A 25,936-nucleotide genomic window follows, 5' to 3' on the forward strand; every position below is an offset into this window, starting at 1 on the left:
TTTGTCCCTTCTCCTATAAACGCGATGATCATTTCAAGCTTTTATGAAGCCCCTCCCTCATAAATACGCAATGGGCTCAGATTTGTTAGCTGGACCAGTGTGTTGTGATTGGCTAAACCGCCTCTACTGCGCATCTAAATGTCCCGCCCCTCACCTCAGCAGCATGTGCTCTGGTTGTATTGTAAGCAATGGCGTCGATATTGCTTATCAGTTTGAGTCCGATTAAGACGCAGAGGATATTAGTGAAGAGGATCATGCAGAACCTGTGCAAGCACGGCTCTTAATGGTATGTTTTTTGTTTGTTGTTGTCTCATACTTTTAGATACGCTGTTATTTGTATCTAAATAATGCTTCTGTTAGCTTTTAATATACGGTTTTATCCTGATTAAAACTTTAATACAGTACGGCAACCGCATGCGCGTCCATGTATAACGCTTCTCACAGCTATGTGAAAATAAGTGTATAAATGGAACAGTTCATTGTTGGAGCTGAGCTGATGATATGAATGAGAGAGAGGGACAGAGAGAGAGATACAGAGCAGGGGTATGCGAGGAACAGGATTGTGAACCGCTGCTTTAGAACATTGACTTTGAAACTTGTGAATCCATTAGAATCGCTAGAAGATAGAATTGCGATTCATATATGAATAGATTTTTTACGTGCACCCCTAGTTTTCTCTTCCACTTCTTTAAAGCAGCGCAGCATGGCCTCGCCCCCTTCGTTGCATGATCCTGGGGGCGGGGTTTATCTGGGTTTGTGATGTAACGAACCCGGGAAGTAAAACGTTGTAGTCCCTACGAGCCGTTTTTGTAGGCATTAAACTGCCTGAATTTTAAAAGACGATATCTCCGTTTGCATTGAACTTTCAGTGCCACAACTTTGCAGATATCATTTATGCTCAAACAGCAACATTACACACTAACTAACGTTAAAAAAGTGAAATCTCAATCAACCACCCCTTTAACATTTTTATGGAAACTGTGATAGTTTTTTTTCAGGATTTGAATAATTTGAAATAACAGCATTTATTTGAAATAAAATCCTTTGTAGCATTATAAATGTCTTTACTGTCAATATTGATCAATTTGAAGCATCTTTCTGAATAAAAAGTTTTTTGTTTTGTTTTTTATACCAAAAAACACTGTATTGTACTGACCTCAATCTTTTAAACATGTTTAAAATGTTTGTCTTTAAAAGCATATTCTTGTTCCAGAATTACATGAGTTTTTCAGTCGTTTGAAAATTCCCTCAAATGACATGATAGATGTCTAATCCATTGACTTCCAAACAATGCCTCTCACCAGCGTTCCCTGAAACATCCGAGAGGAAATCAATAGCATGGTTTAATCATTCAGCACAGTAACTCTTTTAAAGTGTCAAGGGGAAATACTTGAAAAACCAAGAATATTTTATAATATAGAAACTCTGAATGGAATCTGTCTGCAGTCTCTCAAGAACTGCAGTGCTATTGTTCAGATCAGATAAGCACATCTCAAGCCCACCATCCATTCATAAACGCTCTTAATGGCTCTTAATATCCCTTCATCTATTCACGCGCAAAATAAACGAGTGGAGTAATTACTCTGCCTGCGTCTGGTGGAGGATTCGATCTGTTTATCCATAAAGAGAACAAGGTGCATCCATACCACTGAAGCATCTGAGTACTTTAATAACATACTTAAAGTAATGAAGAAATTTTTTTTCATTTGCAAGGCTATTCACAAGAAAGTAAACACTCAAATATATACTGACAATAGCATACTAAGATTCTGGTATGACCTACTGCATTAATACTGTATCCCAAGTTAATGTTGTTGAAAGAAGTATCTTATGTTCACCAAGGCTACAATTATTTGATCAAAAATGGTAATATTCTAAAATACTATTACAATTTAAAATAACAATTTTCGAGTATAGTATAATAAAGTATAATTTATTCCTGTGATTGCAAAGCTGAAATTTCAGCAACCATTACTCTAGTCTTCAGTGTCATATGATCCTTCAGAAATCATTCTAATATGCTGATTTGCTGCTCAAGAACCATTTCTTACAATTATCAATGTTGAAAACAGTGCTGCTTAATATTTTTGTGTAAATCATGATACTTTTTAAAAAGCTTAAAAGAAATGCATTTCTATCATGACAACTCTCTGAGTGGTTGGCATGGTAATGTCCATTACAATGTTAATGTGTTTTGTCTTGGCAGAATAGATCTGCTAATGCTGGGTACACACTAAAAGATTTTAAAAAGATCTTAAAATGGGAGAGACCACAAACATGAGGGAAAAAAATCTTAGATTTAACCGTTTTGCTCCTATAGTGTGTGGTGTCCTCGGGGTTCCCCCCCACACATCAGGATTTTTGATTGTAAATATTCACGATTCGTGATCGGGGCGCCACCGACATTCTTCCGAGCAGATTCAGTCACTCTTAACACACCTCACACCACAGGAAAATCTGATAAGATAATCTTTAGAACCACCAAGGTACTCGGGACATTACCTAGGATTGTCGGAAGGGGAGAAATCGGCCCAAAATCAGCCTGAATATCTTGTGGTGTGTATCCAGCATAAGCTGCTGAGACTACTGCCAATACATCCACATGCTGCTGTAAGCATGTAAGAAATACTGCTGCTGCACACAGGCTATAGCAGGGTTCCTCAAATCTTACCCTGGAGGTCCAATCCACTGCAATCAAACTCACCTGTCTGTGATTTTCTAATGATCATGAAGACATTGATTAGCATGTTCAGGTGTGTTTGATTAGGGTTACAGCTAAACTCTGCAGGAAAGTGGATCTCGAGGTCCAGATTTGAGAAGCCCTGGGCTATAGCATATATGAAATTACCCCCATATATAGCATACATGAATCACCCTGTAGCAGATCTATACAGGTGGAGCTAGGGAAGGTGGAGGCAGGGACGATTCTAGGATTTTCATTTTAGGGGGGCTCAGCCCCCAATGAGGGTATAATAATAAAAAATAAATAAATATTTACAAAAAAATTGATTGAAAATTTGCACAAAAAATTGTAGAATCGTTCTACATAAATTCAATTCAAACAATAAAAAATATTTTTTTTAAATTAATACAACACAACACACACACACACACACACACACACACACACACAATGTTTCAATCTCTGTCAATCACTCTGATATGCAATTAAAATGAGTGCACTGACTGAGTGCTGTTGGTCACTGTCTTTAATCATTTCTATGCATAACTGTATGGTAGTTAATGCCACATGCACTGTATTATTATGTTCTATATTGAAAGCTGAATTTTCAAATGAAAATAGCAATAACGTGATCGTTTTATAAAGTATGCGTTCATATGTGTTAAGGGCTTTTGCTGAAAGAAACAGCTGTGGTGTGATGAGTGGTGAATGCAGCGAAAACTTTACAGTAGATTGGAAACCGATTGCTCTCCTATGACTTTTTGTAAACTGTATTTATGACAAAGAACTGCATAGATGTAGATATTATAACAATCTATCGATAAGCACACACATTGTCCTCTCCTCTGCGCCACCGCAGTCTGTGGATTGAAGAACGCGCAGAAAGATGGGGAGGAGCCGAAGTCTGCTGCCGTTTTCATTTGAAATTTAAAGGGAAAGAATCGCAAGATTTTTAGGGGGGCTGAGCATAAATTTAGGGGTGCTAAAGCCCCCCTAAAAATGGCCTAGCGACGCCCATGGGTGGAGGGTTTCTGAAACTTGCTGCAACTGCTACAGCAAGCACTAGCCAAGTATTTGAATGTTGAGTAACAAGCTCATTGGCTGCAGCTACAAAAAGAACCAATCAGCTGTGCCGTGTGATGATGTCATTATGTCAGATTAAGTTAGATCTATTGGACTGCGCCACCTAGAGTTTCCTGACAGAACTTTGGATTTATTTGAAATAGAAATCTTTCCTAACACATGTTTTCATTGCATGTTATATAATATCTACTATTAATCTATTGGTGTCTTAACAGTAAATAATTCTACTTTTCTAGGCTTTCACAGACACATGGCATAGCTGAAAGCAGGTACCATTTCAAACGGGAGCTTGATCATCATGTATTCACGCACAGGCCTAATAATATCACAAACTAGCCTGAATCCTAATCTTTCTAGCAAGTGATTCAAAGTGAAAGATGATTTTCTCTTGAGATCCTCAACAGCCTAGAGACATTTCACACAGACAGATCCTGAGTGAAGACTGCAAGACAGCACCTATCACAACACAATAAATCTATCATGAAACAACACCGTATACAGCATAAACTAGTGTTTAAGGTGAACCTCATTTCTTTTAAATAGTATTTTAGGTAGTTTAGGTGAATAATGTCCTAATGCTTTCTCCTGAAATACAGAAGCTGTATTAGGATCCATATCCCAAACTCTAAGAGACTCTTTGAGATTCTTTGTTTCTGCAGAGAGCCCTGATTATATTTCTAGAGTTCATCAGTCCACTCAAGCAAACTTGTAGCCTTCATGTACCTGCACCCCAATAGGGATGTGCCTAGAGATGCCTTCAACATCCAAAGCTCAACACTAACAGTTTGCTCATCGATAGATCTGTTTCTGTTGACAGAAGTTACAGTTTCCATACAGAAGGAATCAAATAACCCGCAGTCAAATAACATCACCCACATGAGGTTGTATGTGTAAACCGACACTATATTGAAAACTATTCTGTATTTACACACACACTCGCTGTGGAGGCTGTTATCATATCATACACCACAGTAAATGTAAAAATGTTTTCCTCCCAAAGATAGTTCTTCTTTGCTCAACTCAACCTTACATTTGGGTTTAATGCCAAACAATAAGCAATTCTATTTATTCTTATTTTTTTAATTAGAATAGCAAACTTTTATTTTTTGTAAGGGCACTGAATCTTTATGGGAAACCCAAAGATCCAAAACTTCCATGAGTACTTTCCATGTCAGACTACTCAAGGGACTCAATCTCAAACCTCTTTTAAATGACCCATGAAATGCAAACTGTTCAAAGGTGTGTGCATGATTGTGTGAAGCTGCCCTTGAATACAAAATCTAGCTGTCACTGCTCTCTGCCAGCACTGTATATGTTTTCAAACCTACGCACCGCTTCCCTGTCCTGTCACAATGAACTGCCACTACCACTGGGTATTTAACATGTGGGTAATTATCTGAAAGCAGTGAACGTGTGTAGTAACCATGGAGACTGATAATCAGTATAATGCGTATAGAAATCTCTGGAGACACATGCTCACAAATATGTTCAGTACTTGATACACAAGCTCAGCAGAAATCATAAAGAAATTTGCTCTGTGGAAAAGTGAAAGAAAAGAGAATAAATAAATAAATGGCAATATAAAATATATTATTATTATTATTTATTCTAAGAATAATAATAATAAAAGAAAGTTGCACTGTGGAAGAAAAAATAAAAATAAATGCACAATGTAAAATATAGTAATAATAATAATTATTTGTATTATTTCTAATAATAATAATAATAATAAGACATTTACACTGTGGGAGAGAGAGAGAGATAAATAAGTACACAATGTAAAATCTAAAATAAAAATAATAATAATAAAGTATTATCTCTCTCTCTCTTCCACAGTGTAAATGTCTTATTATTATTATTATTTTTAGAATAAATAATAATAATTATATATTTTAGATTGACATTTATTTATTCTCTTTTCTTTCACTTTTCCACATAGCAAATTTCTTTATGGAGACCACTCTGAAAACCACTGGTTTAGGGGTTCAACTCAGGTGAAACTGATATTTGTCACCTTCAGATTCTGACCCCATAAACCTTAAGGCTTTTTCTTATGTTGCTGACCACTGTTCCAGACATTGGCCATCTAGCTAGATCATCAAACTCTGGCAAGCAGGACCAATTAACTTCTACACCAAAGAAGACCAAGCTAAGCACTTTTCAGCCAAGAGCAGCCTTTTCATCCAAAACCAGATCTACATTCATTAACTCTGTCATCAACACACCATTAAAACAATGCTGAATGTGATTTGCCTGCAACAAAGAGATGCTTACATGACTCTTTTATCATATTATCATCAATGAAGTGTTTTCCACCAGAGAAAACTGCCATGCAGTGTCTGCAAGAATATTCTGTGTAATTAACAGTAAGAGAAGGTCCTTGACTTCAGAAGAACGTCTTCAGCAGGATTGATGGAGTCTGAATCAGAATGTAATTTAGTGCTAATGACTAAGTCTTTGACCTTCATAGCAATTTGAAATGATTAAAAGGTTCTTACGGAAACCTAAAGACTAAGTTAAGTGAATGGTCATTTGATGCATTTTGAAGGCATCATAGCTTCAAGTAACAGTTGTTCTTTTTGACAGGGAAGTTTAAAATCTGTCTGCACCAGAGGCTTGATGCTGAATCAGGCCAGTGAGAGTTTCTCACAAAAAGCGTTTCAAAATGAATCGACGTGTCAAGTGAAGCTCAGACAAAGTGCATCGGCAATGAGGGCAGCGGTCAGAGCTCAAAGTCTCAAAATGCCACGAAAGTTCAGCCTCAAAGACGTGACAGATTTGAATCAGAACCTCTGTGACCCAGACTGAGCAAAAACTGTGACAGTGAGCATCAGGGAATGCCATTTGGTAGGTGCTGGTATAATGAGCACACAATCTGAACCCATAAGCAATGGAAAATTATTAAGATTTAATGAGTTATCTTTCACTCTATTTCCTGCCTTCAGCTCACAATGGCAAGTCTTAAAAATGCTGGATGATCTGTGATAGGCTCCATAAAGATCCTTTAACATCTAATTAACCTTTTTCATTGTCACAAAAGTTGTTGTTTTTTTTCAGTGGAAGTGGAAAAAAGTTCTTTAGACAAATAAAGTTCAGTTCTGTTCACTTGAAAGGTTATTTGGGGAGCCAAGCATGGTTCTTCTATGGCATCATAACGAAAATCCTCTTTTTGAACCATAAAAAACATTAAAAAAATAAACATGAACTCAAATGAAATGAAATATTTTAAAAACCTTAAACTTTATTGTATTTTAACTAGTTGCCAAGGAAATATGTCTCATTTCCATTTAGTTTAATTTAGGGTTACGGTTGGCCGTCGGGCAGTTTTTGTTCGTCGGCCGACTACGTTTTCTCAGTGTGTTCTGCACCGTCGGCTGAAGTTGGTCCTCGTCGGCTTTTTTTCGGCCGATTCGACATGTTGAATCGGCGCCGGAGCTCGTCGGTCAGTCAGGCCATTTGATCATTCTGATTGGCTGTTCAGCTGGCGAACCAGTGCGTGAGAAAGGCGCAGAACGGACGTGCTACTTGGCCGTCGGGTGTCGAGCGTCGGCTTGGTGTGTCAGGGCAACTTTGAACCCAGACGCTGCCGACGTGAGCCGAACCTGCAGTCCGCTTTCGTCGCCACTAGTTTGTCGGCGTCGGCTTAAGGTGATGTTCTAAAACTGAAACTGAACCCCAAAAAAATTATAAAATTTCTGGAAGCCTGTTCCTGGGAATTAAAAAATAGAAAAGGTAGTTGTGGCCTTTTATCTTACAATTTAGACTTTTTTCCCTCTCAATTCTGAGTTTATATCTCACAATTCAGTTTTTTTTCTTTCCACCATAAAAAAGGTAATTGCGACATTTTTTTCTTACAATTTTTCTTGCAATCACAAGTTTATATCTCACAGTTCAGACTATTCTTCTCAGAACTGTGAGTTAACATCTGAAGGTTATCTCACAATTCAGCATTTATATCTCTCAAAGCAAGAAAAAAGTCAGAATTGTGACATTCTTTCTTGAAATTCTGAGTTTACATATACAGAGTTCTGTCATGAAGCTCTAGATTTTGCAGGCCCGTTGGTTCTAACTCTGATATAATCACACTATTATTCACATCAGCAGCCAATGATCTTGCTGTTCACCATTTAAATACTTGGCTAGTGCTTGCTGTAGAAGTTGCAGCGTGTTTCAGAAACCCTCCACCTTCCCCAGCTCCACCTGTATAGATCTGCTACGGTGCAAAACTCGCAATTGTGCGGTTTTTTTCACCACGAAATAAAAAATAAAAGGTAATTGCAACTTTCTTTTTCTTACAGTTCCAATTTTTTTCAGTTGTTTATATCTCACAGTTAAAGTTAAAATTTTCTCAGACTATTAAAGTTTAAATCTCACGATGCACAGAATTACCCTTAATGATTCCCTATTCTAACATGATAATGTGCCCATGTGCACTGCTAAACTCAAAGTGAATAAGTAATTGCTAAAATTGTGTCATTTTAAAATCACGTATGCCTTTTTCCTTGCCCTTTTCTACCTCTTTTTGAATGCATCTGTTTGAGCTCTATACGTAGCCTTTGGTAGCTTTTTTCCCTCCTATGTTTGTCTCTGCAGTGCAGACCTCTTTTGCTGATAACTGCCAGTTCTTTGTAGTGCCAAATCTGCACTGAGCTCAAGCAGCATGAAAGAGCACAGTCTCCTCTCTCACACACGCGCTACGGTGCAGGTCCATGTTATTTTGTAATGGCATCATGAGCGTGTCTGGGACATCGGTGCATGACTTCAAACAGTTAGAGATGAAAAATGAATGTGTTGCCATCTGGGTGACGGTGGTACAGCTCTGCAGTGCACCATCCCATGGATTCTGGGAACAGCTCGGTTTTTAGAGGATTTCCCTAGATGCGTAACGTGTCCTTGAAGGAATATACCATGTTACATGCAAGTTAAGCTCTGTTGAAAGAATTAGAGGCATGCTGTCGATTACTACAGAAATACTGACTCTAGCTGATATATATGGAATTTTTACAATATACAGTATTTACAATGATTTTCTTAGGGATATCAAACTGAGCAACCTTGAATATTCTAATGATTTTAATGGGCTTTTTATTTTGCGTTGTCTCGATAATTGGTTTATTTCCATAAATCAGTTCAGTGAATCAGTTTAAAACTGATTCAGTGATTTGTTTAACTCAAAAATGGACTAATGAATGTTGATGTGATGGTTCCTCTGACTAATTCAGAGCAAATAGGCCACATTTGTACTGTATATTGTCAAATGGCTGAAAAATATAGAGATATTTGTTCTTCAGGTATTTCATATGAAAGTACACTACTGTTCAAAAGTTTGGTGTTGGTAAATTTACAAAAAGTGCAACATTTTTCATATGATTATTATTATTTTACTGTATTTTGTTTAAATAAATACAGCCTTGGTGAGCTTAAGAGTATAGTGTATATATATTTATCAGAATCAACATTATGTCACATTAACCTGCATTTAACAAAATATACTTTCTTTAATTTTCAAATAATTTTTTAATCATTAGTTAGCCTCTTTTTCCCCATTATACATCAAAATGCAAGTACTATGCATATGTTTGTAATTTGGTGTAAATTTCTGCATTCCAGCCATCCAGAACTGCTTAGATTGGCAGATGCTTTGCTGTAGCATGATAAATGCCCTCACAAATTACCATTCATTTATGCTGACACCACCCATATGTTTTCAAACTCATTGTTTAGTGTCTGCAGCAGTGCTGGTCTAAATTTGTATAGAAGACAACCTCTCCATTTGCAAATAAAGAAAAACATTATTCAGCAATATACAGCAACACATGGCTTGAAGATACACTCTCTTAAACACACTGTTATGGTATGCACAAACATTCTGATCACGGTCAGAACATATCTATCTTTATGCAGATATTTCAGTTCATTGTGATATATACTTTCCAGATTTATTTTGAGCATGTGGATTGGCAGGCAAATACACACAGCACTGACAAGATGTATGTGTGTGTGTGTGTGTGTGTGTCAGAAATAGACTATGAAACAAGTGGCCTGTGTAGACTGTGTGTGTGTTGGTGCAGCAGGTCAGTGAACCCTGTAGTGTCCAGCTAGAAGAACAGATGCCTGGGATGTCACACTCTGTTGTGACCCTGCTCACGGCTCACGGACATGACAGAGAGAAGCATAACCCTGCCAGTTGCCCATTGTTTGTGTGTGTGTATGGCTGTGTACTGTAGTACTGAGCATCAGAGGCATCTAAGTGGGCAGTAGTGTGGATTTTTGATTCACTGAATCTCTTCTGTTTATCAAAAAGACTCGTTTACTGATTAATTCAGTGGCTCTTTCTGTACATTACATCATTACACCAGTAGGTGGCCACATATTATAATTATGTGTCATTCTATTATTCAGTTGACTGATTCATTAAAAAAACATGAATTAATTTGTTCACCCATTCATTTACCAACAGTATATCATTTAAAAATGATACAAACTGTTGTCGGTGACTTCATATATATGTCAGATTTTGTTTCATCCCAGTATATATCTGATTAATTGATTCTTTTGAATCTGTTTACCACAGATATTTGTTCATTGATTCATTTAGTGACTCTTTCTGTAGGTTTAATCATTACACCAGTAGAAGGCCACACGTGAGCATTTTTATTTTTTACTGTACATTCACTCAAATTATGCTTTCAAAAACATGAATTAATCTTTTTAAAGGTAGGGAAGGCATTTTTTTTCCAGAAATATTTTTGTTGTAATGGTTGAAAGTCTCTTCACATTCTGATAGCAGTCTATTTCTTTGGAAGTCTCAGGACCATAAAATGCTTGTCCAATCATTGCATTCAGTGTGAATGCAATCACATGTTGTCCTACCTGCCTGTCAACCTATGTATTTGCATATCTCCTTTCCAACAATAGTTACAGTTTGGGGGTGTGGCTAATGTAGCAGGCTGGGCCAGAGGGTATTTAGCTCGTGTGAAAAAAGAAATTCAGATTCCATTAAAGAAGTGCAAGCCAAAATTCAAAAACTTGCCAAAATACAAAAAAAGATATATTTTTCAAGATGGCGGAATGTAATGGAATTTTTAGGTTTCAGTTGATACAATGAACTTGCAAATATTCCTAACATGTTGGACCTTTTATTGAAAGTAGCCTACTTTTACCAGATGAAACATGCCTTTTATAGACCTGTAAAAGAGCTGTGTTTGTTATGTTTGAGTTGGGGGAGGCATGGCACATGAAAGGGGTGTTTGCAAAGGATGTTTGAAATCTGTCTATATGCATTTCTTATCACTTTGATAAGGCAGTTGTGTTGCTTGATATTTTTCTGGAAACCGTCATACAGTACCAACAGTTTGGGGTAGCCAAGCAATTTATTATATATGTATTATTTATTATTTATTATTCTTTTTTAATATATGTGTATATCTATATATACATATCTATTTATACAGTATATATCTATATATAGGCCTATATACCTTAAAGTCTATCCCAACCCCTCTCTGTCCCCTTCTCCACCGCAGCCTATAGATCCTGCAGAAGAAGGACTGCAGTTTAACAGACTGGAGTCATGCCAGCGTTCCTGCTCTAGATCAATACGTAATAGATTGACCGTAAGTCCCCTGCTGAATCTAATTGATGAGCTTGCGCTGCAGGTGTCTCCCCAAACAGAGCTTTCTACACTAATGTCCTGACAGTGTGAAGTGCCCAAGTAATCTGACAGTTAGCTTGCAGCCTTCGACTTAAATATACAATACTAATCCAGCTCAGTCTGTAAACACTGAGACAAGTGTGCCAAAACCCATCAATAAAATGCTGCCTTGCTAGATGTATGAAGTCCTGTTCTTTGTAAATAAGCAGCACTTCAGAAGGATTAATAACAAAATCAACGACAAAAATAATTCCTTGTGTGAACAAAACAAGGCTGTATTTTTTAAGAGAGAGAGAAAGAAAGAAAGAAAGAGAATACGTAGCCTCAAGATGTAGTAAATATAGTAAAACAGTAAAAAAAGATGGTCTGCAATTACAACATTTATTTTATTTAAATGTATACATAGGCCTATACTTTAAAATATGTCTGATGATATATAATGAATAATAATTTCAAGAAAATTTCCAGAATAATAGTCAAGACTTTCTTTATATCTTTGTTCTGTAATTCAAACAAGAAAACGTCTGAAATGAAGCTCAGATGAGATCTCTCCCCCTCACTAGTGCGCTGAACAAGAGACAAAAGCACCCGTTTCCACTCACGCAAAACGCCTCTTAGTTGGGATTACGTACATCCAAACACAAACGTATCACAAGCAACACGCGGAAGTTATTCTTAGACTGAAGCTCTGTATCAAACCGACTGATGTCAGACAGAAAAACAACTCAACAGCAACATAGATGTTTTCTGCCACGGCTGACTGCTGTGAAATATATTTGATTAAAACGCTTCAATTAAATGTCTGGAAATGTACCAAAAACCAACTTAAATCAGCCCACTGGCTTCCAAACAGGGACGCAGAGTTCTTACGAAAAGCCAAGATGTGAACATAAAGAGTTTGGCTGTGAAGGCGCGTGAGTCACATCAGTGTAATGACTCACTGCAGGTTTATTACAGACTCTTACTTCTGCCACCCTGCATTAGATTTAGCGCCTGATGGAGGATCGGCTCAGGTTTACAGATTCCTCTGGCTTAATGTTCAAGCTGAAATGAATCTTAGTACTTATAAGTAGACTAATAACTAAACACTGCATATCTCTATACAGCAATGTGGTTGTTTAGCAAGTAAAATGGAAACATTCTGCTTTTATTAAAGCTGAAGTTGGTGATTTCTGGATATACAGGGCTCCAAATGTGAAGATGACAAGAAAAAATGTATGACAGTGATCTAAAATGTAGTCAGGAAAAGTGTTTGTGTCCTGCAAACAAAAACACAGCGTCCAATTTGTGAATAAACGACTCGGTTTCTCACTAACGAGTAAGTCAAAAGAATTCACTATTTAATGTGTTAATCAGTTAGTTTGTGAATTGAATATGACTCAGTCAGTCAGTGAATCTCTCACAAATGTTCATAAATGACTCCTTCACTGAACTGCGTGTCAGATCGATTCAAAATGAACCGAGAACTGTGCTCGTTAGACTTACTTCCGCCCATTTACTGACTGGTTGTTAATAACAAATGTGTAGATACATTTTGGCAACATTCACAGTTTGTTATAAATTATAGTATTGTAAATAGATATTTAGCAAAAATGTTGTAATGTCAAATCAACTTTTAGTGGCTTGGCCAAATGTCAAACAGGTTTCTATTGGCTGGACAAAGAAATAGCCCCGCCCCTAAACTCACGCCATTGGTTGAGCCAATATAAAAGCACCACAGCATTTACTTTTTGAGGAAATCAACCTCCAGTTGTTTACTTGAAGATGCCTTTGTAAAGTAATAATGTGGGATATGAGAAAGAGTATCAACTATTAATCTTAAAAATGATTGTTTCATATTTTGAACAGATACTGAACTGACAGCTTTAGTAATCATAGAAGCTGCCAGAATTTGGCTGCAGGCAGGCCTAAACCACTGCAACAGTATGAGTAGACCGCTGGGTCTGAGCCAGAGCTGAAACCAAAGATCAATGAGTGTTTAACATCCCACCTCATTCGCCATATAACACATAAACATACTCTAGAGTATAGCAGCTTCTGTCCATTCTGCCTCAGCCTCTGAACCAGACCCTGTGCAGATCTAGAGACCATATATATGCACGCATGTGTGGAAAGAAATCAATTAGACTATCCAAAGAAAAAGCGATTACCAATAACAAGTGCGGATCTGTTTCGAAAGCATGAGTTCATCAGTGACTCGATTTGTAGTTCATTTCTCCAGCTGGTGCTGGTCATCACATCAGATTGGACACTTGGGGAAGATGGCTACTCTTACTATGAAGTGTGCATAAATGAGATGTCAGGGTATGATAAAACCGCCTGCTACAATGTTCTGAGTGAAACCTTCACAAAAACTGCTGATGTTTCTGTCTATGCTCATACAAGTTTGATACAGACAACAAAACCTGAGGAGAATGTGAGTTCAGAATACCTGTCTTCTGTCCTGCTTTCTAAGATTAAAGCTAAAAAAAAATCCATGCTTAGGCAGCCAGAAAAAATGCAAGCTAATGCAAGAAGAATTAATATAAATAATGGTTTGGAGCACAAATGCGCACACACTTAGCTTCTGGGGAAACAGCATGTACAGGGTTCATACATCACAGAAATGGGAAAGTATGGGACATGCAATCAACCTGATGTACCAAGCTGCTCACTGCTCACATGATTGTACTGCTATCGAATCAGGTCGCACCTCTGATCAATAATAATAAAAATAATCACAACAACCATAATAATTATGCACAAAATGTTAATCATTTTCAAATTTTAATGTTTAAAATTGTAAGTGAAAATGATATTCTATTTAAAATGACAATGCATTTTACTGCAAATATTGTTAAAAAAAAAAGGTATGATATAATATCAGTAAGCCGGCGAGTGTGAAGTTTCTGTCTGCAATAACAAGCAGATGCACTTTTTATATCATCATCTGGAATGAAGAAATGACTTGTTTGCTGTGTGTCAGCAGAAAGAGCAAATTATATTCTTAAGAAACAGACAGCAGACCTATCTCTTAACTCCTTGTCAGAAATAGTAAAAGTCTTTTTATAATTTGGAAGCAGAGATGCTTTAATGCTTTTGGAGAAATGATACTATTAGGATTGATTCCAAATTATGACAAAAATTTTATAGGCATACCTTTAGGATTTTAACATTGACAGGTGTTTTTGGATCTCAACGATAGATATATTAGTATTCCAATCATAAAAGGCGCAGAGAACAGCCAAACATCTGCACTGGTGATGCGTAAAGGAGACAGGTGTTTCTCGGTGTTTCTCCATGTTATTATGCTGTTTCTCATGCACTACAGCTCGATTTAAATGACAAAGACTGTTTTAAAGCAACAGAGCACACCAAACTGCACGTTAAGACATGTAGGAAAGCAGATCGCCTTACAGAATGAGGATAAATCGCGAATCGTGTTGCGGACGTACCTCTCACTTTGGTCAGGGTGAGCACCGGACTGTTACAGGCGGACAGCGGCGCGACCCGGGCCGAATGTTTCTTCATATTGACGAGCTCGGACAGACGGAGCTCAAGCCGCATCGACTACATCCCTAAAGCTGATTGTGACCGAACTGCTGTCGATGTCTCGTGCGCCTCCTCTACCCCTGATCTATGCTCTCCCCTCCCACTAAACACTCTGCGGTATCCTCCTGCATTCTCCACGCGGGACAGTCACGGTGCTGCAGCTCGTTTCTTTTTTCCCTACAGAGAATTGCACAGGAGTTTTCACAGCTTAGGTAAATAAACATCTGCAATGATGTTAATTATGCCAGCTGCGTCGCTGTACTCCAATGTATTAACCCCCTTTATCTGTAAATGTAACCAAAGTAATATGAATGTTTAACCAAGAGAACGTGAACTAAAACCATTTAAAATATAAAACATACACAACAAACACAACGTGTTAACAGTTACATGAAGAGAAACATAAAAATGGCCAGTTTAGAAAATATTAAATAATAATAATAATTTAAATTATTTTTCAGATTTTTATTTTAACAATAATGATATTAATAATTATTATAATCATTATTATTGTTAACAATTGTATTACATTAATAAAACTGTATTATATTTCATTAAAATAAAATGAATAAAATAAATTTCTTTAAATACTGATTTTATTTCCAATTTTAACAGTCTTTATCTGTCACATAAAATAACAATAAGTTAATGGGGAGGGACACAAAATTAGCTACCTTAGAAAATATATTTTTAAATAATTTTTTAAATTAATTTTCAAATTCAACAACAGCAAGAATATACTGAAGAAGAAATACTGTTTTAACTTTTTTGTTTAGTTTTAGTTTTAACTAGAACTTTTATTCTATATTTATTCTGTATTTTATTCTGTATCTGCATCTTTACATAGAAACACAATTTGTTAACCCTTACATGGGGAGCTATTTTTGTTTTAGATAATAATAATAATAATACATTTCTTCAAAATATTGCTTTAAAATTCCTATTTTAACAGTTAATTTCAACAGTTTGGCATCTGTCACAAAAAAATAACATCAGGTCAGTGAGGTCAAGGAGCCTGAAGCCAGTTTAAGACAAGTCACTTCACTCACTGTCCATCTTAGTAATGCCCATGGACAGCTATTTCCAGTCATGCAAGTACAGCTCCTATTTACTTCAATGGTGAAATACCAAAATCACTGAAACGGTTTGTCAATGTTGCATTTACTATAAACAATTTTTCCCAAACACATATATATAAAAAAATTAATTGTGGTCTAAAAATGTGTCCTTTCAGGTAAAATCTTCCTTCATTATAAAACTTGGCAGGCATATATAGTCTCATTGATTTAGTAGATCATCTGAGTTTAAACACCACTGAGGGACAACAACATGATGCAGGAAATTCCCATCCCATCTTAAGAGGAATATGTATGTACAAGAGCAATGGGGGGAGAGACGGTGTGGGAGTGTTTCCTTCCTGCTCTGAGAAATCACCTGAATTATTCACCTTCCAGAACCTTAAAAGAAGATTTAATCCGGCCCTTAACAGGGGCGAGAGACTCCTCAAAGAGCTAACCTTCAACTTTCTGCTCTCTCTCTTCTGTTTCATTTACTGGATTCCTGACCATTTTCCACTCCTGTTTTCCTCACAGCTAGGCATGTGTTTAAAGTTGAATGACTGCACATAATTTAAAACGAACATGGACTATCATGACGGAAACCAGAACAGGATCTCTGGAGTGGAATATATACCTATGATCTATCATGAGTCACCTAAAGGTCACGCACCGCTTTGGCCTCCACATGAAAAATACTGGAGATAGCATCATGGAAGGGTAATTTTATGAGGCACTCCAATTCTGACATTCTGTCAATGTCATATGGTCTCTTGACATTGGGTCAGAGTTCAGTGCATTAGAGAACGTTGACACAAATCATGTGACAGGGCCTTAAAGGTGAAGTGGGTAATTTCTGCACCACTGTTTAAAAACTGACTTTCAGACCTTCGTCTGTCATTGTTTGAAAAAACAGATAAACTTACACCAATGTTTGAGCAAATATTGATCTCTGACCCAGTCAGATCCATCAAATAAGAGATTTTGCCACTTTGATGCGGAAATGGTACACTTCACTTATAAGGTCAAGCTGATTTTTGAAACAGAACAGCTAGTTTAGCTAGGCCAAAAAAGTTTATAAGGTCTAACCAGCTTGATCAAAATGGTTAAACCAGCAGCTGGTTGTCCAGCTAATCAACCATCTGCACCAGTTTGTACAAGCCAATGACCATAAATAACCATCTTGGAGAAGCTAGAAGTCATGTAAAGTTACTGCCTTCAAGCTATGTTTTTATTAACATCTTAAAGTTAACATTTTTATATTAAACCTTAGGTTGATGAGTGTGAGGTGAGATGAAAGTTGATGGATACATATGACAGCATCAGTATTTCAACCTTCCTTCCAGCATCTTGTGTAGATTCGTCACTGCATTTTTCTACATATGCATATTTGCTAGCAATAATCTCCGTGATATTTTACAATAAAAAAAAACAAAAAGATATATGTATATTTTTAAATTAGCATGATATGAATAGGTTTAAAATAAACCAGTCATAAATGTTTTGACATTTATGCATCATTTTCAGCAACATTTGCAAATTTCCTTCTAAACAAAGCTGAACATTCAATGAAAAGTGACATTTTCTGTCATACTAATCCTTTTCTAGCAATTAATGCAAATTCTCTTTCTAATAAAAACTTAACATTTGAAGAAAAAATGCATTTATATATATATATATATATATATATATATATATAATGAATTAAAGTATATAATGAATAATATATCACGTAAAAATACACAAATAAAATAAATATGTAAATTTTTAAAATGATGATGATGATTATCGGTTACACTTTATTTTAAGGTGTCCTTGTGTAATTATACATTTAAGTACTGAGTAATATTAATTAACTACATGTACTTACTATAAGGATTAGGGTTACTTGCATGTAATTATGCATAATTAATTGTTATTATAATAGTAAGTACATGTAACATGGGTAACATGGACACCTTAAAATAAAGTGTTACATTATTATTATTATTGAGTCCTGACTGAATAAATGCAGTTATTTATGTATTTATTTTTGTGTTAACATAGAAACAATAGACTTTGGCCGTTACTGTCACTAGTCAGTTGTGGGTGGTAAAATGGTAAAAAAAAAAAAGATTTGTTAAAAACAACAACAATGTAAACTAGAACATATGTATATGTGCATTTTTAAAAAAAATCTTATTTTGACAGTTATTTGTAAACTGTGTGGGAACTGTGTGTGTGCGACAGTGTGAAGTGGATTTGCTTGTTGGGAAGCACACAGCAGAAACCACCATTATTTGAGTGGGTGGAGAGGGAAGCCTCGCTTGGTCACGACAGCTTATCTATTATTTACTACACAGAAAAGAAAAGAACAAACTTGATTCATGAACATGTGTGTGCATGTTATAGGGATTCTTTCTCACAGGTCCAGATGCCTTTAAACCAATACTTTTAACATCTAGTCTTTATTGAAAATTCACTCGAGCATAACTAATGAACCCAGTGAAGAAGAGAGAGAGCGAGAGAGAGCGAGAGAGAGAGAGAGGGAAGCGTACAGAGCAGAGAGAGTAATATGGATGAGTATGCAAAACATCAAACATACAGCACCAACCTCCTACACTTCAGTACCCACAGAACCCCTCCTAAACTCAAATGTGTGGGCATAAATATCTGCATCCCTATCATCTCACTGCTGTGTTTGGTGATGGTTGGCGGTGGCTTTTCTTATCCACATACTGTCTAAGGAATAGTTTAAAAGTAAAATGTCATCATGTTGAAAATTCAGCTTTTCCATCACAGGAATAAATTACATTTTAAATAGTTGTTTAATTATTAAAAATATTTAAATATTTGTTAAAATTATTTTATTGTATTAAAATAGAAAATATTTATTTTAAATCAATGATATTTCACAATATTACTGATTTTCCTGTATTTTTGATCAAGTAAATGCAGCCTTGGTGAACATATACTTCTATGTATACATTTGAGGTGAAAAAGACTAAAATAGTCCTCGGGGCAGCTACTGTACCAGCAATCAATTGCATTTCTAAATTATGGTTTGTCTATCCAATTACCAAAATGGGACAGGATTCGTGTGAGTTATTCACTGTAGTGAAAAGTATTACATTTTAAAAATACTAATGAGAAAAGACTGTTACTGGACAAGAAACGCTCACTTCAAATTCAAAATGAAAGTAAAAAGCTGCCACAATAAAGCACAACCTGTGAACATTATTTTATATGACAAGATTTTCATATCACAAAGGATCAATCTAAATCTAGTACAGCAGCAATAATTCTTTGAGCAAACAGGTAGTCCTGTTAAACATCACCCTGAAGCTGACAGTGATGATCACAGACGATCAAAATCAGCATACAAATACAACATAATAATAATACGAAACTCTGTGGTGCTGCTTGGACTCTGTGTTCTCCCTGATTTAACATGATACAGAAGTTGTCACCGATCTGTGTTATTATTATCCCATCAGGACAGGTCAAAGACGAAACACACTCCAGAACAGGACGTTCCTTTGTCCAGCTCACATTTTCCAACCTGGATGAAGACAGGTGACTTAAATAAAACAATAAGAGAAACAAAACTCCATCAAACTGCTTGATGATGCATGCTTTAGGTCTTCAGTAAATATTCACGTTCAAATATTCAGGTAATGCTCTGCTAGATGTCAACAGGAAGATGAATGAAACAGTTCAGTGAGCAAGTCCAATAACTGATGTCCAGATACTCACTCATAATAATAACAAACAACAAACACCGGACCAAATATATCTCCTGTAAGACAATGGGAACACTATCCAGCTAATTTAAGTCAATATATTTGTAATAAAATTGGTAACAAATGTTAGCACTCCTTTTTCATCTTAATGGAAGTTGTATATACACTTTATACAGTACATAAGCACCATACAAAAAATCATTCTATATTTTCCAGACATTTCCAGATTTTGTCTTTAACACAATGACACCACCATGAAAGCCAATTATTGAATAATGATTTAATTATTTTGAATAATTATTTATTTGCTAAAACCTGGCTCCAGAGTGAAAAGTCACATGGCTTAGATAACTAGCTAAAAGAGACAGTTCACCCAAAAATAAAAATTCTGTCATCATTTACTCACCCTCAAGTTGTTCCAAACCTGCATGTGTTCATTCCTCTGTTGAACACAAAAGAAGATATTTTGAAGAATATTGGTAACCAAACAGTTGCTGGTAGCCATTCACTTCCACAGTATGGAAAAAAAATTAAATAAAATACTATGAAAGTCAAAGCCTCCCAGCAACTGTTTGGTTACCAATATTCTTCAAAATATCTTTGTTTGTGTTCTTTTGACATTCTTCAAAATATCTTTTGTGTTCAAAAAAAGAAGAAAACTCCTATAGGTTTGGAACAACATGAGGATTAGTAAATTATGAGAGAAGGTTCATTTTGTTTGAACTATCCCTTTAAAGAAAAACAAGATCTGTCCATCAATATCGATATGGCCTGTAACTTGTAATCTATTTAACCATTTGCAATTGCTTTTACATCTTTTCTTCAAACACAATACTAGACACAGTTTTAAGCAATATCTGACAAGCTACTCTGCAAATGTATCAGCTTCTCTATTACTGCTGTTATGCTCAGGCAAACAAGTAGAGCTCTCAAACAGATAATCAAACACCCCCATATGCATTAAAACAGAATGTAGCATTGTGCCCTTTGAGTGAAACGATACAATTATCATCTGACATTTGGATCGTAATAGGTACTGTATTTCTTTTGATAGTTGTTCTTGGTATAATATTTTCCTTTTGTTCCTTTGTATACCTATATTCTGTCCTTATGTGAAACATAGTGGGTTTAACATTATATAACATAATGCACAGAAGATAAAGACAGGTTAAAGACTGTAGACGCAAGGGGGACATCTGGTGGGTGTATCTATGACATGTAAAGTGATTCTATACTAAATAGATGTTAATTTAATGCAAAACAACGAATCAAGGAGTGAATCGCTCGAATCTGTCAATAACATGTCCAGGTCATATTTCAGGTCATAAATCACAAGAAAACAATGTGAAAGTGTACTACAAACACTTATTTAGAGGAATAGTTCAATTTAAAATGAAAATAGGCTGGAAATGTACTGTTAGCATTTCACCAATGGATCCTCTGCAGTGAATGGGTGCCGTCAGAATGAGAGTCCAAACAGCTGATAAAATCATGACAATAATCCACAAGTAGTCCACGACTGCAGTCCATCAATTAACATTTCGTGAAGTGAAAAGCTGCATGTTTGTAAGAAAAAAATGCATTAAGGAATCCTCTATCCATCCGTAATATTGCTCTCTCTGGGGGAAAAGTCATCTTGTTTGAATCAGGAAGGAAGTTTGCACAGATCAAGCATTGTTTACAACAGAAACAGTCCAAAACAGTTCTAAACAAATATGTCAGTGCTGTGAGAGGACAACAGGGGATGAACTTTGTCTCTGGAAAAAGCAATGCCATGAATAGAGGACTCATATTTTAGTCAGAAACAGGGGTTTAAAATTGTCTTGATGGATTTGTGTCTTACAAACACACAGCATTTCACTTCACAAGTTTTTAGACTGTATGTGGATTACTTGTGGATTTTTGTGATGTTTTATCAGCTTTTTGGACTCTCATTCTGACGGCACCCATTCACTGCAGAGGATCCATTGGTGAGCAAGTGATGCAATGCTAAATTTCTCCAAATCTGTTCTGATGGAGAAAAAACTCATCTACATCCTTAAAGGCCTGAGGGTGAGTAAATCTTCAGCAAATCTTCATTTTTAGATGAACTGTTCATTTAAAGTCAATATGAGCCAGTGTTCACAAACCCATTTTACTTCACTAATCTGATGTATCTCAGCATAAAACAGCTTAATTATAATCATTCAGTACCATAGTATATATCAAAATATCATAGTCTTACCAACTGATACCATTTCTGAACCATTGGTTATTAATAATAACCCTTTATTTTCCATCAGCAAAGGTTTCAACCTAAACAAACACACACAACAGCACCACACACAAAGAAACACCATTAGATTTCATATTGGCTGATGCAGCAGTAGGGGGAGCTGTGGACTAACTGTATTGAGTCACTAGAACAATGACTGTGAAGGCAGAAAGACAAGAACTAAGAGATTAAATAGAAGAAAAAATATATCTCTATACAGTGAGAAGAGTCTCACTGTGCTTTGATATAGTGTAGTGCAGCTTCTGAGAAACAGAGTATTGGAAGATATAAGAGAAAGCGAGAGACAGAGAGTGTGAGAGATATAGAGAGATCTGGATATTTATAATGGGGTCTCCTGGGAGAGAAGCTGTATTTGTATGTTTTGTCTATTATACTGCCATACAGTTTTCACACACATCACATACAATATTCACATGCAAAACTAGAAAGAAGAAAGAAAATGAGTGCCAAGAATCAAATCGGCACAAAAAGAGCCCGGGAAAACTTTTGGGAGTGACTCTTGTATTCTGTATTTTGTGCACATGCTAACAATAATCTAGATGATTTGAGTTATTTAAACTGAAATGTCACTTCCAAAAACAATGCAATTTGGCCAGAAAGAAAGAAAGATACATAGATTAGCTTAGCTTTTTTTTTTTTTTTTTGTCAAGTCAGCTGGAACAGAAATACAATGGCATAAGATACTTACTTATATCCTGTCTTTTTAAAAAAATATGTTTGTCAACTTTGTCATGTTTTCACCGTCACTTATTTCTTTCTCTCATACACAGTTCACAGTGTCATTAGAGAAGTCCTCTCGAACATCTCCCTGTTTTTCCCTTCTTGTTCCCAGGGATGCTCTCTCTCCTCCCTGATAAATCTTGCAGCCGTGCGGCTGACGGGGAGAGCGCAGTATTGCTCTTCAGTGGGATTCACTGTTCACTTGCATATCAGAGTCTGACACACGTTCTGCTATTAGCAGCTATCTACGTCCTGCTGCTGCTGCAGTTTTCCACAGTGACACACTATTACCACACACAGTGGGAGAATCACTGGGTGTAATCAATCAACCAGACCTGTTTACGCCCCTCAGATGTCGGTTCACAGGAACAAATGCAGGGTTCTCAGGATGGTTTTTAAAACTATTTTTAACTCAAACATCATATTCAACCCTTCAAAAGATGTTCAAAAGACAGCACAAGACATTCATTTGAACTTTGAATTCAAACCATGCAAACCAGTCTACAAGCCGCTAATCTATATTATAATAATTACTATCAATTATAAACTATACATACACACACTAATATACTAAATGTATTTTTTCTGAATTTTTATTTAATTTTATTAATCAAAAAGGATGTCTGATTAATGAAATTCATAAAAGTCAATATTTTACATTTAATAATTAATCAACAAATAGAAAAGTTTGTAGCACCAAACACTTGTCCAAAAGTCCAGTAGGCCAATAATATAAGGTGCGTAGATCCAAAAAATACAAAAGGTACAAAAACGAAGGAAGCCCTTTTGGGCTAAATTTGTATGAGTGCGGATCTCCTTCATCTTTATACATTTAATAATTAAAAAATATATATTTATTGCAATTCTAACAATAATAGTGCCCTATAAATATTAAAAAAAAACGGTGGCCATCAAGTGAATGCAATAAAACGTTTAAGCCTTTAAAATGTAATCAAATGAATTGCTTGAATAATCCTTTGGAAAATTAAGTGCTGCACATCCTGTTAAATTAAAGCATGGAAGAAATATTGTGTGATTTAAAAAAAATAAATAAATAATGTTTTAATAAAATTATTAGTTGTTATTATTACTTAGAGAAATACATTGTATTGTACAATGGTAATATATCTTTAAGTTAAACCAAATTTTTATTTTTGCGGTTTGTTGAGAAGACCTTTAAGTTTCTGTGTGTTTCTGTTTCTGTAAGTTTCTGTTTTATCAAATGAAGTGTTGAAATGATCGACAGATGCTGAAAACACAACAAGCACCATGCATGCTTGAATATGCGTATAGCAGACAAAACTGAGAGACACACAGAGACATGAAGAACAAGCTGACATAATATTTATATAGCAATCTTTTGCGGTTTAATATTCACAGACAATAGTCCATATCACAATTTGATAGTCTAACTTTTAACATATTCATCCAAAGTTTGGATTTTGCATACCTAGCCACATTCTCAAAGGGGAAATATAGTTGGTTGTAACTCAACCATTGTGATGCATCCCCAAACCCATGAAACCAAACCAAAAACAAAACATGCTTCTGATAGTGATAGAATATCCCAACGTCCTTTTATCTTGTGTCTTTGTAGTTCCATTGCACATCCCATATACAAAATGTGAACGAATTATAAACCCTCATTAGTCATTTGAACTAAATCCAATAACTGTGCAGCAGAAAACACAATTTTTGATCACTGACATCATTTTGACATGGAAGCGTGGTCATTTTGATGGAGTGACATTAGCCAGAGGGCTGTTTTCTGGCCAGTACTGATGCGTGTAATCTGGTGTTGGCAGTTTAGAGCCAGTCTATATAGGATGAAATCAGACGTGACCAGAAACTGAATTAAAATAGTCAGAAATGCTAACAATCCTGATCTAAAATTCCATTTCCTTTCCTTTGAGTCATTCTAATTCTTTAGTGGGCATCCATCACAAAGGAAAATAAAATTTACTTTTCTTGTCATGACTGCATTATCAGAAGGCTTTGAGGGAATGAGGAAATTAATGCAATGATGCAGACACATCAGATAAAGAGAGAAAATAAATAATATATCAAGGCATGGAAAGCCTCAGAATTAAATTTGACAGAGTTGGAGTGATGCGGAGGAGGGCTTGCATTTAAACTGAGGTTGGTCAAGTTCAACAGATACAGAACTTGTTCCATTTAGCGAGGTTAAAAATTAAAGCAGGAATAAACTTCAGTCTAATGAAACCTGCTTATGTAACTCCAGTAAAGTCAAGTACAACATAGAAAACAGGTAACAATTTTCAATCTTTTGAACAGTAACAATTTGTCTTTCACTGAAAATGACCTCAAGAGAAATGCTTTTAAATGGATTGAAACATCCCAGTGTTATGGGAAAATTCATATTCTTTATATTGAAAATGTGTTGACAATTTTGTCACCCTCAGGCCATCCAAATTGTAGATGAGTTTGTTTCTACATCAGAACACATTTGGAGAAATTTAGCATTACATCACTTACTCACCAATGAATCCACTGCAGTAAATGGGTGCCGTCAGATTGAGAGTCCAAACAGCTGATAAAAACATCACAATAATCAATGAGTAATCTACATGACTCCAGTCTATAAATTAACATCTTATAGAGTGAAAAGCATGCTTGTTAGAAACGAATCCATCAAGACGTTTAAACTTTAAACGGTCACTTCTGCCAAAATACCATAATCCATAAATATAGTCCATAATACATAATAACACATATTCCAGTGAAATGTCCATCCCCTGCTGTCCTCTCACATCAAAATCCACCAACATATTTATTTTGAACTGTTGTAAACAGTGCTTGATCTGTGCATATTTCTTTCGTGATACACTGTAAAAAGTGATAATTTGACTTAACTTAAAAAAATTGAGGAAACCCGTTGCCTTAAAATTAATAAGTAAATAATAATAATAATAAAAAAAGTTAAGTGAACTTGACAATTAACTTAACTTATTATTTTTTTTAATTATCATTTACTTAAAAATGTTTAAGGTAACAGGCTTCCTCAATTTTTTTAATTTAAGTCAACTTATCACTTTTTACAGTGTATGATGTTATTTTATGATGCTAATTGATGAACTAGAGTTATGTGGATTACTTGTGAATTACTGTGATGTTTCAAAAGCTTTTTAGACTGTCATGCTGACGGCACCCATTCACCGCAAGGATCCACTGGGAAACAAAAGTGATGTAATG

The 25,936-nt window shown here is 35.7% G+C and overlaps 1 protein-coding gene across 5 annotated transcripts in view; it reads right to left on the minus strand.

Annotated features, from left to right (window-relative positions):
* slc35f3b (solute carrier family 35 member F3b) overlaps window positions 1–25,936 on the minus strand; it is a 61,537-nt gene that overhangs the window by 13,126 nt on the left and 22,475 nt on the right. Inside the window, exon 1 of one of the 5 annotated variants that reach the window (XM_058794768.1) lies at window positions 14,855–15,010. The exons of the other annotated variants lie outside the window; for them this stretch is intronic. Coding sequence (XP_058650751.1) covers window positions 14,855–14,966 — 112 coding nt within the window. The 5' untranslated portion in view covers window positions 14,967–15,010. Of the gene's footprint in view, window positions 1–14,854; window positions 15,011–25,936 lie in introns of those variants that run through there. 5 annotated transcript variants of the gene reach the window in all.

This window comes from Onychostoma macrolepis, chromosome 13, assembly GCF_012432095.1.
Source record: "Onychostoma macrolepis isolate SWU-2019 chromosome 13, ASM1243209v1, whole genome shotgun sequence".
In the NCBI taxonomy this organism is placed as follows: Eukaryota; Metazoa; Chordata; class Actinopteri; order Cypriniformes; family Cyprinidae; genus Onychostoma; species Onychostoma macrolepis.